The 18807-nt window shown below is 42.1% G+C and overlaps 1 protein-coding gene across 2 annotated transcripts in view; it reads left to right on the top strand.

Moving 5' to 3' along the window:
• DNAAF5 (dynein axonemal assembly factor 5) overlaps window positions 1-18807 on the top strand; it is a 242131-nt gene that overhangs the window by 127430 nt on the left and 95894 nt on the right. For both annotated transcript variants that reach the window (XM_085629321.1, XM_085629320.1), the window contains exons 5-6: window positions 14627-14859; window positions 17658-17870. In XM_085629321.1, the coding sequence (XP_085485447.1) occupies window positions 14627-14859; window positions 17658-17870 (446 nt within the window). The remainder of the gene's footprint in view (window positions 1-14626; window positions 14860-17657; window positions 17871-18807) is intronic.

Raw genomic sequence — 18807 nt, 5'->3', positions numbered from 1 at the left:
TCAAGGTACACTGCATATGGGAAAAAATTCAAATATAAATAGGAGCTTTCAAAAAAGTGTAACCAAGCATTCTTTCAAAATCTTATGTGGAGTTCTAGACTGTGAATACCAGATCAGATTCATATCCGATCCATATCAGTTTCACATCTATTTTATTCTGCAGGTCAAACACCCACCGGGGAACAAGTGCCAGGGCCATGAGCGTGTCTCTAACTTAATTCACTGCAATCTCCATTTGTAAACCTGCTCATGCACTTCTTTGCTTTTGAGACACTTGCAAATGACTTCTGAGCTGGGGTACCTTCCCTCATCAAGTGGATGTGGCATACTCAAGTGTTCATTCCAAATTACTCCTAAGAGCGGTGCAAGCATTTTTGGCACTCAAGGTGGATTTGAGTTTTTACCTTTGGAACGCCCCCCATGCCTTATTAAAGCTTTCTATAAGAGAAGCATCTGAACCATGTTGTTGATGATCTCTGTAGTAACATTTAAATAGTACCACTCTGCCACCCCTCAGAGGTTTTGCCAATGAGCTCTGAATTCTACACTAGAAGTTAGCCTATTCTGAGGTTATGATATTGGTCTTATTACAATGTCTCAGACTTACTGCAATTGTTTTTAGCTATTGCTAGTTGCTGCTGACACCTATTTGATCGAACTGCTGTACCAAATGGCCCCATTGTGTAATAGGGTCATAATATAAAGCAATATAACAAGTATTCAATGCTGATTGCGGCATTGTTGGCTTTTCGTCTAAGTTTTCACTACTTTGCTCTTACTCCACGACCACAATATTTTAACCTTTGGTTAAGTTGCTTTATTTCTCACTTCTGGTGACTTCAGCAGTTACTTCGACAGTAAAGTACTCCTTCGTAGACAAAGCAAGGGACTTCAAATGGACTATTGCTCTTCCATGCAAACTGGATTGACGACGTGGTGCAGGCCTAATTTAAGGGTGATACAAACACAGTTGACTACTGATTGCAGCCCTTCTGCTGGAACTGCCTTCCCGCCATGTTGCAACAATAGAGTGGTGATTGCTTTCAATGTTTAAATATGTACGTAATATCAGGCTGGGACCTTGGTGAATAGATTAGTCTACCAAGGTTTTACAATACCCAACTAATATCATGCTTCCATTAAGGGAGTTTCGCATAAAGAGCATTTACCAGTGGTACTCGCCAGTTTCGCTCTGTTCTGACCTATGGCGATGACACATGTCCCTCTCGGATGACATCTAATCCTAGTAATCTTCCATCAAATTAAGATGATTTAAACCCTGCAAGTGAATACCAATAACTAATAAACACTACACGGTGTCCTGCTAACACTTGGCAGAGCCCATACTTTGTCATTAGCAATCACATGCTAACTGTCCCTTGTGTTTGATAACCTGTCAACCTATTTGTATGAGTGTCTTTGCTGATTTTGTCTTGCATCTTTTGAATACCAGCATTATAAAGTACTCCAAGCCAAACCAACATGTTATTTAGCATGTGTAGTGACTGGAGAGTACAGAGTATATCCTAAGTGGCTGATGGGCACTTGGGACTCTGCTGCCTGTTATTACATTTTCAATCAACTCCTCACAAACCGTGGTCTGAGTGATTGTCAGTTGCTTCTGTATTCTAGGTCGAACAAAAAAGTATCTGTGTTCTTGACTCATTCTCGGCTGCCTCCGTCTTAGCTGGATGGACTGGATAAACAAACTGTGGACTAAGTAATTCTGTGCTGCCTCTGTTTCTCATAAAAGTTGATCTGTTAAGAGATTTGAGGTTTTAGTAATTCTCAACTGCTTCTGTGTTACTCCTGAGTTGACTTCAAAACGGATTTATGCTCTGAATAATTCTCAGCAGCCAGATCATCACACATCTGGGTGAACTGGACAGGAGTCATATGAAGTGAGTAATTCTTGCGTGCCCCTTTTTAATGACGTCACAAAGCTGGCTCGGAACCTGAAAACCAAATAAGGATGTGTGTTCAGAGTTAATTTCTCTGATGCCCCTATTCCTTTTCTGGTTGAATTATTAGAAGTTCGGTCATCGGAGTATATCTTTTTCCACTCTCGCCTCTCACCAGGGTGGGCAGGACAGAGGACCTCAAATCTGATAATGGTTCCTCAAGCTGAGTAAGTAAGATACCCTTGGTTGATTTTGTCAGGAAGAACTGGAAAATGCTCCTTACCCAATATCTCCCAGCTGTCGCACTGCTATCTTATCTGGGTCCCTGGACCAGCTCCAATTTTCAGGAGCTATAAATATACCAAATAAATGCCATCTGAAGGCGAACACCTCCTCAGCAGTAGTAAAACATGTTTTTAGGTCTCGCTCCTAGCGTTGCAGTGCGCAGCACGAGACCTCTTGTATGGGCTTCAGAAAGCTCACCACACGCTCGTACGTGTGGTTTTGCTTTCCGCGGCTGCCATTGGCTTTTGAGTGCTTTTTTAAAAAAAAGCCAGCACGTAATTGGGCAATGGCAGGCGCATGTCCCGCCTTTGCTCCGCCCATTCCCGTCGGTGTCTAGCACGTTCATCAGCGCGGCACAGACAGGCTCCCTCACCCCCGCTCCTCTGTGGTGCGCGCGCACCACTAGTTTCGATTTCATGCTACACCCGTTCAACAATACGCTCTGTGCAGAGGGCGTCCAGTACATGGGAAGATAAGGTGCGCCAATCGATCTTGTGATTGTGGCCTGGCGGTGCAAAATGACAGAAAGCCGACCCGTGTATGTTAATCGCATGTGCCGCAAGTGAAAAGAAAATGTCGGCCACGACTGCCAGCAGCGCCGGCCAACGTGATTGAGAGTCTCGGCTGGTGTAAGGAATAATGCTGGGCCTCTAAAACATGGAATGTCTGCAGAAGTGCTTACCGACACACCCACCCCCTGAGCTGTCCAGGTGAGAGGCGAGGAACAGCGTTGTGTGGTGGGCTGATCCGAACGTTCCGGGGAGATCACATTGCTGTAATCGGACCAAGCTGGGCTGTATAGATGCGGGATATGCGGCAGACAGCAAGCGCCACTAGTAACGCACAATATAAACTAGCTGCAGCCGACACACAAAAGGGGCCATAGTGAGAGCCGAAGTTGCCTGCTCTGCAGCCATTGACTATTGCTGCTTCCCAGCCCGGGAGAGTAAAATGAACACGACATGAAGGACTTTAAGTACGACAGCAACTAGCGCACACATCAATACTCTGACGCCCAGAGACAGGCTGACAGAAGCTCATGATGAAAAGTGGCTGTCTACCTGGCATATGAGACTAACATGCAGTGGTAGAAGGTAGTGGCGATGAAATTAGACTGCACTTTCTGAAGAACGACCCATTTACCCCAGTGCGCTAACAAAACACTATTCACTGACAGGGATTCGCCAGCCCTGATCCACAATAGACACCCTGATCCACAATAGACACTAGCTGCAGCGTGTATGATTTGGCCAGAACTGCGATGCTGAGCACAGCATAGTACACAAAGCGGAGGTAAATGTAAATGTAGTGCATTTATATAGCGCTCCGCACCCCCCCGAAAGGGTCTCTCAGGCGCTGTGCACATACCACTGTGGAACCCTTCCTGGCCTTTCCCTGTGAAGTGCCCACTCCTGGGCACCCCCAAGGTGAAGCCAGGCATCCTAGCGCTTTTGGGGCCGTTGTGGAGATTAAGCAAGCTATTGCCCAGAGTTGCAGAGTGGGGCCCATGATTAGAATAGGCACCGAGGCGAGAATTATCGGGTCTGGGGAAATTGAGCCCAAGACCCGCCGAGGCGGAAATTGAACCCTGGTCCGGGCCAGACCTCTGCATCGGGGTCTGCCGCTCTATCCATTGAGCCACACTTCTCCACAGGTTTCATTAAACCCCAGCTGAGGCACCGGACACTTGATGGTGAATTGCCATTCTCTCTATAAGCACTACCACTAATAACTCTGTTGCAGGATAAGAAGCCCCACCAGCTTGCATGATGGTGACACAGAAGGCCTGCCACTAGTTAAAAGGAAGGGTCAGGCATCTGGCGCAATCAGTGACCACTGGTTTAAAGGGGGCCTCGAAACGGGTCTCTATTGGGCTCTGTTTTGGACTCTGGCACAGGCGGTCCGTTTTTCATGGACTGCAGGGGAAGGGAAATCCTTTAAAGAGTCATTTTCTCTCTGGATTTCCCTTCTCTTTTTGAAACTGAGGTGCAGCGACATTGTCGTGGTGCCAACAGGGCTTTAAGTGGAAGCCTTTTCAATATTATATTCAAGCCACAGTTGCTGCCTATTTATCTTATGCAATTAACCACCATTGACAAAGCCAATAGTCCTGACTTCTTGTAGGTGTGATGTTACTTGTAACAACCATTGACAAAGCCAATAGTCCTGACTTTTTGTAGGTATGATGTTACTTGTATGGTATATCTGGATGTAATGGCAGAAACAGCAAAATACAAGTTGAGCGTTATTAAAGTTATTAAAGTTTGAGCTATTGGCATTGCTAATAATGAGATGCTGGCAGTCAGGAGGACGAAAGGAACCCAATTGGCAGTCATTCAAGATCGTTGAGACGGTCAATTCGAGTTAAAGCAGAGAGGCAAACATTAGAACCAGGAAGCGATATGTGCTTATCTTATTCGGAAGTAAAGAAATAACAAACAAAGTGGTTTCCCCCGTAAAACACGGCAAAAATCTCCAAAGATAAAGAAAGGAGGAGTATCACAGAACATTCTGCCCGTATTGATAAAACGCAGGAGCTGTGCAAATGAAAACAATATCGCTTAACAAGATGTTGTTGATAAAATTACAAGAATAACTAGACAATCCCCGAATTTGAAGAACCCAAGACATGCTATAAGGAGCTTATCGCAACGGCAACCATTCAGTGCCAACAATAATTTGAGAGGATGAGACAATCTTTGTCTTGAAAAAGATGGACAATTAGATTTAACCATCGAAACGCGTCGACGCAACACTACAACATAATCTGTGGGAACAGCTTTTCTGATAAGACACTGTATCTACATATTGTGTATAGGAAAAGCTTTGTTGAGATTCATTAGCAGATGTGTAATTCAATGACAAATTGTACTGTCTTTTTTTTGTCTCTCCACTTCTGTTTTATGAGTGTGTTAATCGTTGGGCACAGACATTGTGTACTGCCGGGTCTGTAAAACTATATTCAAGTAAGACGTATCTATTGTGCTTTTTGATTCAGCAGAATCTATTTTGTTTACTGGTAATAGGCACAATTCTTGACAGGATCAAAAATTGTTTTTGTATTATGTGTTTTTTAACTGGTTTTTAATAAAATATGATGTCTTTTTAAATTACATAGTGGTATGTTTTTATATCAATCAGACATATCCTAACACATGGGCTTATGTTTGTGCTTCTGTTTAGAATAACTCAGTCTACTTCCATACTATTTTTCACCACGGGAAATCTCTTCCTACCCTAAAGTAGTACTCTATTCCCCTGGTTGGTTAAAGGGGTCACTCTCATTTCTACTTTAAACATTGCTAATAATAATGCAACACCAATAGCTCAAACTTTAATAATGCAAGACCTATTGCATCGCAAATGCTTGTTTCTCATTATCCTCACATGTTATAGACTGCCATCTTCAGTTATTTTCCACTGTGTTCTATCACTGCTCCTTACTCTTTTCCATGCCACCTCTTATTCTCTCCTGCCACGTTCACACCTTTTCATTGCCCAGTCCTTGTGGCATTCGACCTTTGACCCATTCCTGGCCCTGAAGGTTATTCCTTTCTGCTGCTCTCCTACCACCCCTCACCATCTCTTCACTCAAATCCAGCCACCATTCCTCCTTCTAACATGTATCCTTCCCACAGATCCCTCTTTTCTCACCCCCTAGTATTTGACCTCTTTCCTTAGTTCCACCATTTCCCACATCCTTCCCTCTTTCCTTCCTAGGGCTCTTCCTACGTTATCTTCATCCTCTGTACATCCCCACATGCCCTTTCTATCTCTTTTTCCTTACTAGTGGACTACTCTTCTGATGCATTACACCTCCTTTCATTTTTTCCTCACGTTGACCCCTGCCATATTCCTTCCCCTTATTTCACTATTCTTTCAACTGCCTTCCCTAATGAGACTGTCGAGGAGTAGCCATTATGTGCAGAAATACCTTTTTAGCCCCACCACGTTTTACCTCTTCAGCTACCAAATGTGAATCTTTCCTTATCAGGTGCATGTTTTATCACAACACCTCTCACTTCTTTCTCTTCGTATATATGCACCTTGCCAGAATTGTCCTGGATTTGTCCTTTGAAACTAGCACCTTTAATGTTCACCTCAAAGTCTTATGTTAAATCTATACCCAACAAGCCTGATGTTGGCATCAGCAACCTAGTAAATTGGAGATCCATTGCAAAACAGTCCTTCGTGTTATCTTGGTAAATTGGCTGTTGTGTTTGCTTTTTGGCTTGTGAAGTGCAACATCTTGGCCATAAGTTAGTGCCCACAACAGCTTTAACTAGCAGTTGGATGGGGTGGGAGTGGGGAGTCTGCAGAGGGGGGGGGGGCTGAACAAAAATGGTTTGTGAGCTTTTCTAAAACTTGTGTGGTCTAGAATCACTTTCATCATTCATTGTAGTCACATGAAGTGGCTGAAGGGGCTTACCACACATTCAAGGTTTCTGGAACTTCAGGACTACTAATCCAAGTTCATCCATTGACCACAACAGTTTAGATGGTACATAATGCCTAGTTTATTCCACAGAAAGGCTTGACCCAGTTCTTTAAACTGGATCCTTGTTTTCCAGGAGTCAGACAAGTCCCATATGCAACCTTCCATTCAGAAAGACAAGGGGCTGTGCCATGACCTCCTGTTTAGCCTAGATGAGTTCAATTCTCAGATCCTCTTCAGGTGCCTCTGGTTTCACCTTTACTTGCACAAAAAGTACAAATGTGGTGCCCAGTGCTTTACAAAACCTCATAATTAAATATGTTTATTTGTTGCCAAGCCAGGTTCTTCCAGTCTCAAAAATAGACCGTATTTTAGCTTGCTTCCTTTACCATTGGAGTTTGTTGACCAATACCATGCATATGTTTGGTGGGAGATCCTTACTGAAGTCACTAACTCCTCTCCCATTAAATCCTTCATTTATAAAGCAAATAGACTTTTCACCAGGTGGCATTATAGGCGTCTGTTTCCAGGTGGAATATAGTATATTTAGCAATCGTGTTTGTTGGGCAATTTGAGAATGAGAGCTCCTAAATACATTTGCTGCAAATGTTTATTTAGCTGAGAACTGTTGGCAAATCAGATTTTTTCCAACACTTTTGAGTTCTTGTCCATACAGAGCTACATATAATAGTACAATGCATACAATAATAAAGAGGTGTGTTAATATCATCCAATGATGGGGCTAAATTCTTATCAATAACATTATTTCACTACAGGACATTTCATTGTCTAGAGGAGGGAGTGATAAAGATTGTGTCCTGCCAGTGCAGTTGTTTCAAGTGCCTTTGAAGAGGGCTATTCTCGCCATTCTTAACCACCTTATCACATCAGTGATGAACAAGACTGCCACGTCTAGCATAGGATCATTCTTCAAACATCTGACATTCTGGGACCATACCTCCTCAGATTTGCAAAGATTATTGTGGATTATCACCATCAGTTTTACAATGGTATAATCATTCCACAACTTGGACCATCATATGCTCAATTGGGTTGTAGTTTGCAACCTCTAGAATGGCACAACAGAGTCTCACAGCCAGAAATATATGTGTAGTTTCCCTGTAGGAGGCGTAAGTGCATAGAATCTGTCATCTCCAGGTTAAACCAGCAAGACAGTTATATGGTTCGGGTGTCAGAGTGATGCGAGTTATTTTTTTGATGGTGTTCAGTATTCTTTTCCAATGTTTTGAGTGTCAGTTCACAGCCACCACATACGGTTCATTATTCCAGAGTCATGGAACTCCCTACAGCATTGGCTAGAATACATGTACATAGATTGCAGTCTAGTTGATGAAAAGTACCATCGTAGCAATATTTTGTCTCAGTTTTCAGTATGATATGTGCATAACAAGGACTTTACAGCCCATCATATGAGCGCCCATACATCATCTGACAACTCTTTGCTTTGCTCAGCCTCCTATTTGGCCATGTACTTGTGCTCAATATCTGTGTGTTATTTGTGCAGGCCTGCATATAGGCTGGTTATTCTACATCTTGTATATTGTTGGGCATAAAGGGTTTCTATAGGGCCTTTTCCCAACCAACCTCTACTTTACATTTTTCTGTGCTGGAGCAGCATAGATGGTGAAACAATTTGATTTTCCAAACAAAATTGAACAACTTTTGATTAGATGGTAGCTTGTGGGATAAATAGGGGAAGAATCTGGAGGACATAAGGAAGACTGGCATGAAATGTATTTTCATGCTGGCCACTCAGCCCAGCAACGAAACCTCCAGCTATGCCCGTCTATGTAGGTCTTTGTAAAGTGTGTTGATTATGTGGGGAATGTTTGCTCCTAAGAACAAGGTTATTGAACTAGTGAGATAGATTGAGGTAGGGTGGTAGAATTAGGATCTTCTCCAAATCTGTTAACATGGCCTCTATTGTTCTTTAGTAATCAAAACACCAATTCTGACTGACTTTGAAAGGTTAATTTTAAGCTTGAGACTCAGTCTCTGTTAGTAGTTCGGAAATCGGGATTTTTTAGAAAGTGGAGAATGTCACTCACAAACAAATCTTTGGTGACCTCTGACCATTTTAATGCCCTTTGTTTATGGGTTTGTCTTGATGCTTTGTGCCAGAGGCTCCATCAATAGGGATAGGAGAAGAGGGACCACGGACGTCTCAAAATTGTTCCCATGGGTAGTTGGACAGGCATGGTGAACCCTACATTTTGTATTTATTTTCGTAGCTGATCTTGCAAAGTTTGACCAAATGTATCTTTTCATGTTTTGACCCAGGCCTGTTCTATTAGGGAGATCATTCTAAAAAAAGACAATCAACTTTGGCAAAGGCCTCCTAGGCATCATGGGATAGAAGAACCATGTATTGCTTCTCTTGTTTTGCTATGTTTATTCTAGTAGGTCAGCAGCCATATCTATATAGTCCTAATTCTACCTCTCTTTAATTTGGACTGGCTGGTAAGCTAACATGAAATCAGGTCAGGATTAAAGTGTAAGACTAGGATTCCATTTATTTAATGGTGCTGTAGGTCTGTAGGAGCGTCAGTTGGCCTCAACGTTTTTAGATTTTGACAGCAGTGTCAGTGTGTGGAAGTAAGAAAGGAACACCTTGTTAAGAGCCTCCAGTAAAATATTGTGGGGGGTCTTATAAGATGTATCTGTGAACCCTTCAGAGAATCCTATATGAGCGCCTCTAATTAGATTTCAGTGCTTTGTGAATCCTAGGGAGGGCGAAATTTGCTAAATAATAATATATGGGTTTTATATAAGGGTATATAATAGTCTTGAAGTTTTTTTGCATAACTTCATGGCTGAAGTCTGAAGAAGACCCCCCTTTAATCAGATATGTTGTTAATATTGTTATGAGTTTCCAGGTTTTTTAGTTTATGGGTCAGAATTCAGATAGCCTTCTTGCCCCGTTCATAGTATTGTTGTTTAAGGTAAAGCATGTTATGGCCTGACTCACCTATAAGAAGTTATTGAAGCTGCGCTCTCACCCTCCTTAAGGGTTATGTACATTTTCTGTCAGCCATTGCGTGTTTATGTTACTGTGCAAGTCTATGTATTTGAGTTTCCAACACAGATTTCTTTTGTTTTGTAAGTCACAATTGTGTTGCAGTCTGCGAAATAAGCTCTCCCCTGATTACCGCTTTAGCAACATCCCAGACTGTGCCTCTGAATGTCCAATAGATGCATCTCTTCAACACCGTGCTTTTGGACGTTTATTGTGTCTGACAAAGGCTACCCCCTTGAGAAAGGATTGATATTTGGGCTGGACAGGGCTATAGTTGCCCTTTAGCATCAAGTGTTCCTTAGTAAAGTCTGAAATTATGGGCAAAGGTCCCTGTGAAACTTTTTCTTATTGTTTGTAACACCAACGTTTGAGAAGAAATTGAATAATCGTCCTGCCACTGTTCCCCACAACACCAGTACTTTCCTGTCTCTAGCTCTGTTAAAAACAGCCCATGCTTTAAAAGGATGGCAGTTTTTCTTGTATTGCTTGTGGCAATCCAGTGGAACTGGAACGGATGCCAATATGATCTGAAGTGCCCTGCGTCTACCCTATTCAAGTGGGTCTCTTGCTATATCTGTATTATTAGTAGTTAACCATTTTAGCATCACTATCCTCTTCATGGGTGAACTGAGCCCTCCCTGAACATTTAAAGTGGTGATTTTAATCAGTGTCATTGTATAGTAGTATCAGGCACTCTCTGCTTAATTCCACAATACCAATATCCCCACACATATCCCCCACCCCGGAGTGAGCCTCCAAACATGGGGTTCTGGGCGTTGGCTGGCTCAAGTGATAGACCACCATGGACTTTCGTGTCAGATCTTTAATTCCATTGCCGTTCCATTCTTTTTGGAACAATAAACAAACGAAAACCACAAACTTAAAAAACACCAATTGCGGAGTTAATTACTTCCTTTGAAGCTATGTCAAATGTGGAAACAGGAGATATTAACATAATAAACCAGTGTTAATCATCATAGGGGGGCAGTAATCTGGAAATTTCAGACACCAACCATTAGAGTTGGAGGACGTCTGTATTTGCGGTCTGAGATGAGATTTGATCCGGCTCCGGCAACCATACGAATGGACTGCAGCTTGCAGTCTCCTGCGCTTTTCCTTTTTTCAATATTTTTGGCGGCACATCGCATTGAGCAATATATGCAGCCCTGTTACTTTCACGAAACTGGAGTGCAGTGGAGACTTGTGATCTTGGTTCTGTGTTCTTGCCATGTCCCTAGCAAAGTGATTTAGCAGAAACATTTATTTACCGTTCATTTGAAAGTCATTAGATTAGTATAAGGAGATTGAGGGTGTAAAATCAGAGACGGCCTGAAACTGACACCATTCAACAAAAGAAGAACTTGTCATTCGAGTAAGAGAGGAAGTGATAATTTGCTAGTAATAAACCACTCTTTTATTTCGTAGGTTTATGTAGTGGTGGTGAAGCCCAAAACAATTAGCCTTTTAATCCATGTGCCTACTATTAAGTAGTGTCAAGGGATATATACGTGTTGTTTCTGGGCGCCTCATAGAGGCATGGAAGAATCCGCTAGCAGGTTTTTCTTTTTTTCTTTCCTTTCATTTTTTTTTTTTTTTTTTTTGCAGCAAGGAAGAGATATCAGTTGATCTCCTGAATGGGCATTGCTAGCAGTGGTACCTTGAAAAAGGCTGCAATACGCTTACTTTTAACAATGGTCTGTGATTCAAAGAAAGTCAAGACCAATATTTTGTTGCTTTGAGATACCTGCTGATTAGGCTTAGAATTCTAACGTGAATTGTGGCACTGTCTGTGCAATCTCTGATACAGAGAAGCTTTCTGTTGTTGGTACAGACTCTGCAAGCAGCTGTTTGAGGGCATGTTTCCTCCCGCCCTTTGACTTTTACTCCTCGACAGTCTCAAGTTTGCTGCTGGAGGGGAGATGGAGATGGACAAGGAAATGTTTCTCCTGCTAATGTGTCACTAGCTGTAGCAGAAAGAAGTAAAACCCAACAAGGAACTGTGCTAGCAACACCATGAGAGTATGTGGCCTCGAGGTTTGAAAGGCATGGCTCCCCAGCTTCCCCTTTTTAGGTCTCGCGCCTAGTGTTGCAGTGCGCAGCACTGTTCGCGCAGCGCAAGACCTCATGCAGGGGGTTCTGAAAGCTGACCTCACGCTCGTGCGTGCGCTTTTGCTTTCGGCTGCAATTGGCTTTAGCAAAAAAAATACAGCACGCAATTGGGCAAAGGCGGGCGCATGTCCCGCCTTTGCTCCGCCCACTTCCCATTGGCGTCTGTTACGCGCAGCAGTGCGCGTTCGCCTCGCTGCTGCGCTCCCTCGCCCCCGCTCCTCTGTGGTGTGCGCGCACCACTGGTTTAAACCGGTCACTTATTTAGTTTTCATTGTTACATAGTTCAATTTAAGACGTTAAGCCAACGGAAGCTTTACGATTTAACTAAACATTTATGCATATCTGTTCCATTGTCTCTCATACTCGCTTTGACATTGTGAGCCAATGTGTTTAGTTTCAAATATTTTTCCAAGCAAGCATGAATATGTATTTACTTTGCTGTGGTAACAGGGGAAACGGGTTGTTAATTATTTAAGAATTTAAAGTCACAGTAACATGTGAAACATTTCTGCATGTAATAAACGACTTTCCTTTCAACCTGTGAAGGTTGTTTCTCAGAACTGGCCCCGGACAGCAGTAGAATTTAATTACTCCTAAGTATTTCCATTTTGTAGCATGATCTGTGTGTCTCAAACATTTTCACATTCCTCTGGCTGCTCATCATGGTAGCTGAAAGGAGCAGGTCTTTCTTTAACGGTGTCATTGCATTATGTAGGATTACAGCTTGTGAGTGGATTGCCTTATGACTGCAGCAGGAGTAAACAAATCTTCATACCAACCAAGATAATCAAACACTGCTAGCTTTCAATAGTATTCTAGTATTTATGGCAAAAAGCAGTATACATGCCTATTCTGTTCTTTAAATTTGGGCGTACTGGGTTTATTCCTTGCCTTCAAATCCTTTTTAGAGATACACCTGAATATTAGGCAGGTTAAAAAAAGCCCATGTTTGTGAGCTGCAAACATATTTAAAATAAAGAACAGTTACAAGTCGTGTACAAAGCCATCGAGTCATTTAAAATGTCATGTGATTGGCCTATTCCTAGCGTTCAATGTTATGCTGCCTTGAAAAGGGAGAGCAGAGTTCTCTAGATGTCCTTCCAGCTAACAGGTTTAAACTCGAATGACGTAGTGTACGCCTGAAAAAAATAAACCCTGGAGCTCTGATTATGTTGAAGTGTTTGACCAGCAAAAAATGTTTTGTCTCTCTAAAAAAAAAACAAGCATTTGCAATGCAATAGGTCTCGCATTTACGCGAGTTTAAGCTATTGGCATTGTAAATGACAATGCCTTTTATTTATGTTTTAAAAACGAAAACAAGATTAAAAGTTATTGTCATTTGCAAGGGCAATAGCTCAAACTCTCGTAAATGCCAGACCTATTGCATTGCAAATGCTTGTTTGGTATTGCCACTGTCACCACAGCATCAGAAGGGGATTGTTGTTGAGAGCCTACCGTGCTGACACTTGGACATACTTGCTCTGCTACCCTTAGATTTGAAGGATTCTGTTTAAACCCATGGTTCCAGTGCAGTACCACTCTGAATGGAGAGCTGAGCGGGGGAGGTCATGCTGGGTTAGTACTTTTGCTACTCTCTTCCCCACCCAACAGATCACAGCACTGCTAAGCCCTGCAAACTTGGACCTATTATTCAGACATGACCCCTTTACAGCTAGGGCAGCAACCAGGGGGTAGAGGAGACCAGATGAAACTGACTGCCCAAGTAAGACAGCACCATGCTTGTAAGGCTACACCAGTGCATGATTTTGAGGTAACTTGGAAATTAGGCTTAGGTCGTAGAGGAATATCGTCTTGGGCATGTTGGGAGGAATATCTGTGGATAAGTCTATAAATATGAGGCTGTATTGAACATAGTAGGCTATGACTAGGCGAAATGCAGTTCCATAGTGTTTGAGGGAATACATTTGCTTTATTACAAGTGCATTTGGCATATAGTATTATGTCTGTTAAGACTTTCCCAACTGGCTATACCTGCCATATGATGGTACTGTTATCATTTGGGGCTCAACATGGGTTTATGGGGCTTTGCTTACGGATTTACACTGTAATATGAGGCTGTGCAAGCCTTAGTGGCATATGAGCCTCCTTTGGGCATACTTTACCTGGGCATATGGAGATGTACATTTATATTAGACTTTCTTGTGTATTTGAGGCTTACGTTTGGGCTTGGGCATTTAAAGCCGAGACTGAACATTGGAGGCTGTGCCAGTGAAGTTGGGCATGTACTTGAGCTTAGAAGGTAATCTAAGAGTGTTCATGAAGATTTCAATGGAAAACAGTGCTGATATATCGTATGATTTGTCCAAAGGTACATGTAGTCCTGCCTACTCTAGCATGGATTCCCATGGTGGTGCTTATGTTCAAATAGAAAATAAATTGTTTTTTCATTGCCTCGACTTCGCCTCAATAGATCTGTTTTGTAACTTGGTTCACTTGCCACAGTTAATCACCACAGGTCAAACTGGAATGGTTAACTCCTCTATTGCAGCATCATCAATGTACTAACTAGCTTAGAAACAGATGTTTCTCTTCTATGTCTTCAGACTGGCGATTATGTTCTAACGTGGCCCTGTGATTGGCCTTTCTGGTCTAAATTCTTCATTTCCAAATAAGAACAGAAGAAATAGCCAAACTAAATGACAATAAATAACATCACTGGCTGGACAATTATCCTAATTTCATACAACATTCTTTCTTCTCACAGTAAGCTCTTGATGTGATTGGGGTCTCAAAAGGTTTTCGTTGGGGACAGACTCGTACTTAGTGATTGAGTCTTTATGTTCATCCTTTATATTGATTTGCCTTAATAGCATTTTTTCTATCTTATCTTTCTTTTAGTCAATCGACCTCAATTGGGATGTCGTGAACTGATCCACAGAAACCTCTCCAAAATCCTTCCAGCTATCAGCCATGACATCACAGACTGGGTCGTGGGAACCCGAATAAAAGCAGCACAGCTTCTAGCTGTTCTCCTGCTTCACGCGGAGGATCACATCACACAGCACATGGAGTTGATACTCAGCACCTTGTACCAAGCATGTTCAGATGAAGAAAGTCAGGTGGTCAACAACGTAAGTTTAATGGCGTCTGTCACCTCTTTGCGTCACAAGATACCAGTAGTTATAGTTAGCTTACATAAAAATGCTTCCTTGGGTCCCACTTTATGAGCGTACAAACCAGATGACTGCAAATCTTCCCTCTAAAGTTGTGAAAGCCAGATGTTGCTCCCATGTTAGTTTTGCTGGACACCCCTAAAGCAGTTATCATAATTCCTTAGATTTTAAATTAAAGTAATACACACCATTCTCATTTAAATATTCATCGCTAAATGTCTCATATGTGAACCCGGTTATTCCCAGATAATGTTTCTGCCATTGTCTTGGGCTAGTCCATCCTATTTCTTGAATCAACTACATTTTCTTTCATACATTCTATGTATATGTTTTGTCCATATTTGTTTTACATAGTAATGTATCGTGGAGCAGTATTAATGTTTTTGCTCATTCATTCCAAAGGCTCCTAACATCACACCTGTTTCGGGTTGGATTACATTGACATTCCAACTAGACTACTGTGATTAACACATCAAACCCTTCATTTTTTTCGGTTTCTCACAAGTGCTTTGTTTTTGCTTCCTAGGCTATTGCACTTTTTTACCCTTCTCTTTTTTTAAAGTGTTATTAGCTAATGTTGAATGACTCTTTCTGGCCTACTGTGCCAGCAAGAGGGAGTGCATGCCCTCCTAACATATGCAACAACTTAATTAAGTTAAAGTGAACGGTTCATTTTCATAAGAAAGAAGTATGGCAAAGTAATAACCACAATTAAGTCAATCTGGCCATAAACATGTAACACAAAGATCTCAGTACCAGTTGTAGCAGCTGAGCGATATGAACAACAACCCCATGATAAAATGTGACTTGCCTCAATAGTACAAGCACTTTTATTATCACACTGAATATGGTAACACTGTCCTTAAAGGCCCCTTAGAAATCCCATTTGCTTCCATTAAAAGAAGTTCAAGTTGCTGCTGGGTGGCTGGTGTTTGGTGCCCACCACTTCACCCATTTTCTCTTGAACCTAATACTGCTGCAGATGCTTCCTGTGGGCATCTAGACTATTTGCAAGTTCTGCTTCCCTGGGGTTGAAAGTTCTTGGATTCCTCTCACTGGGACACTTTTTGGATTGATTTTTCTTTTGCCTAGAATCATAGTCTTTGCTCAGAAAAGAGAAGATCTACTTAAAATTCCAACTCAAGTAGCATAAAACCTCACAGCAGTCTTTCTCTTGTTCTGCCCGAAGTTCTCATTCCCGCCTGATTCTACCAGACCTCCTCAAATTTTTCAGACAACTGATCCTACTGCAATGAGCCCCAACATAAGCCGCCATTGTTTAGTTACATCAGTCTCCATTGGCCACTCAATCATCGGTTTGTTGGTGACCCCAAAGGTCTCACCGTCTGCTCGGAGAGCTATTAGTCCCATCATCCCATACATTCACAGGTTGGAAGCTTTGCTCCTGTAAAACAAATGTTCCACTTACTGCATTTTAAATTTGAATAGGGGACGGCTCCTCACATCTTCGTCCTTCTTGCTTTGGACAGACACTGGTGCTTACGTTGAGCATGCTCAAATGGTGGGACACACTCACTGCTGACTTTCGCTGTTATCGCACCTTCCAGAATCTGACGCTAACAGGAAGAGCGAATCAAGAAGATAGACCTTTATTTTTAAAGAATTTGTTTAAGACTCTATTGAAAGTTTAGAAACTTAATGCGAGCCAAAACATGTACCGCAAATGATCCTACAGCATTTCCTTACATATTACCGGGCATCCCGTTCTTACTTCTGTGTCAAAACGTGCAGGGTAAATTCATTAAAATGTTTCTGGGTTTTGCAAAGACTTTCATTGTAATTTCTACTCCTGTTTATGATTACCGGTCGCAGCACGTACACACACAAGATACAGTTGAGGGACTCTGCCTATGGACTCCATAGAGAATTGATGCATCCTGGTGAAAATACGTTCCAATATTGATTAAATACGGCTACAATAGACTGTTGAAAGGGCCCTATGAGTGAAACACAGACGACAGACTGACCCAATGGACCACCAGCGCTTCCTTTTGCCTGAGCGGTAATGGGTGTCTGAACGATTAAGTATTGATAGGGTGCGCTGAAATTGGTGACACTTGCTTGGATATTCCTGGATGCCCTGAAGAAACCATATGCTGGCGAAATGCGTTGGCTGCACATTTCTTTGCCTATATGTGGAATAAAGCACGAACAATAAAGGAGAGCACACTCCAACTGAGGACCTTCTTGTCTTATGTACACAGGTCTTCATTATTGCTCTGTTTCAAAGATTCATCTGCTAGTTGCCCCTCGTATTTGTTTAAATATATTGTATATTGTTTTATAACATCAGTTTTTTAAAATTGATTATTTTCTTAAGGTAGGTTTAACATTAGCAAATGTGGGACATGCCAGTATACAGTATCTTCATCGTTACCTGCCACTCGCTTGCTTTGTTTCAGTTGGATGTACTGTAGCAACCTAATAACCTTCAAGAGAGTAATGAGAACTGATAGCCTGTCCAACAATCAGCCTCTAAATAAGAAAAGAGAATTCTGTAGGAATTAGCTTTTAAATGATCAATCAGGCTTTCAAGGGACATTTTACTTAGTGCTCTGTGCTCAGTATAGTGAGATGAGGAGTACTTTACTGCTACAGATGTTTGCTACGAAGGTAAAACAATACTGACAAATAAGGATGTGGGATATTGGCAGGGTGGGCCATTGTCTGTTTTTTTTGGGGGGTGGGGGGGGGGTTGCTGCATATTTCTAATGCTTTGTCGCATTACTTTGTAGTGCGTGAAATCAGCGGAGTTGATTGGAGCGTTTGTTAATCCTGAGGTATTTTTGCGCTTGCTCATGTCGGCGCTCCAGAAGTCGCCCATGCCTTCCCATCTCATGGTGCTGGCTGCTGTGATACGAGGGAGTTCGGGCCAAATGATTACACCGCATCTGACTAACATTGCTAATGTCCTGTCAAAACCGGAAATATGCCAAGGATCGGAAAAGGTAAGAAGACTGAAGAATTGTGCTCCAATTATTTCTGTTATTAGTAATGGTGTAATATGCAGCGTATGCCTCTAGTATGTAAAATATCCATCCCTAATCCTACAAAAAACTTTCTTGTAAAGTTCTTACGATCTGGTCCCCAAGTAAAGTTGCTGCAGAGGATCGCATGCTTTTTTAAACGTTAATCCTGCACAGGTGTAAAGGGTAACTTGGAGGGAAATGCCCGAGGTTCTATCAGTGGGATTACCACCAGAACAGGTACATGTTCCAGGATGGTGTGCTGGAATGTAGCTGGTCTGAAATCTAAAAGTAGAGACCCTGGTTGGGAACCCTTTATTAATAGGTATGATATTTTATGTTTCCAGGAAACCTGGTGCAAAGATAATATTGATTATGAGGGATTTGTCTCATATAATCTACCAGCATATGGAGAGGGCCCGGGAAGAGCTAAAGGGGGCTTACTCACCCTTGTATCGGTCAATCGCCAGATGTTGGTGGAAAAATATGTACCGGTGGGCGATCTAATACAGATGATCTGGATTCGCGAAGGCAAAAGTCGTAACATCCTTCTGATCAATTATTATAACAACATTTTTGATAGCACCAGGGGCAGAATAATAACCGAACTGGCCAACGCTATTGATACCTTAAGTTTGGACTCCAATGTAGTATTTGATATTATCTGGTGTGGGGATTTCAATACACCGTTATGTGAGTTATTATCTACAAAGGCTTGTGGGGTTACGAATAATGACGGATGGGAGGTCCCACACTTTGGTCATGATATGTATGGGGAAAATGTGAATACATTAATGGGGTGCCTTGACCTGGTAATTTTGGATTGCTACAGGGACAGTAATGGTTTACCTATCCCCACATTTAGGAATTGGCGCTCCAAGTCTGTAATTGATCATGTGTTGGTATCCTCTAGTATTGC

This window comes from Triturus cristatus, chromosome 10 (genome assembly GCF_964204655.1).
Source record: "Triturus cristatus chromosome 10, aTriCri1.1, whole genome shotgun sequence".
Classification (NCBI taxonomy): Eukaryota; Metazoa; Chordata; class Amphibia; order Caudata; family Salamandridae; genus Triturus; species Triturus cristatus.
The sequence above is the reverse complement of the archived record's forward strand: the minus strand, read 5'-3'. Positions and strand labels throughout refer to the sequence as shown.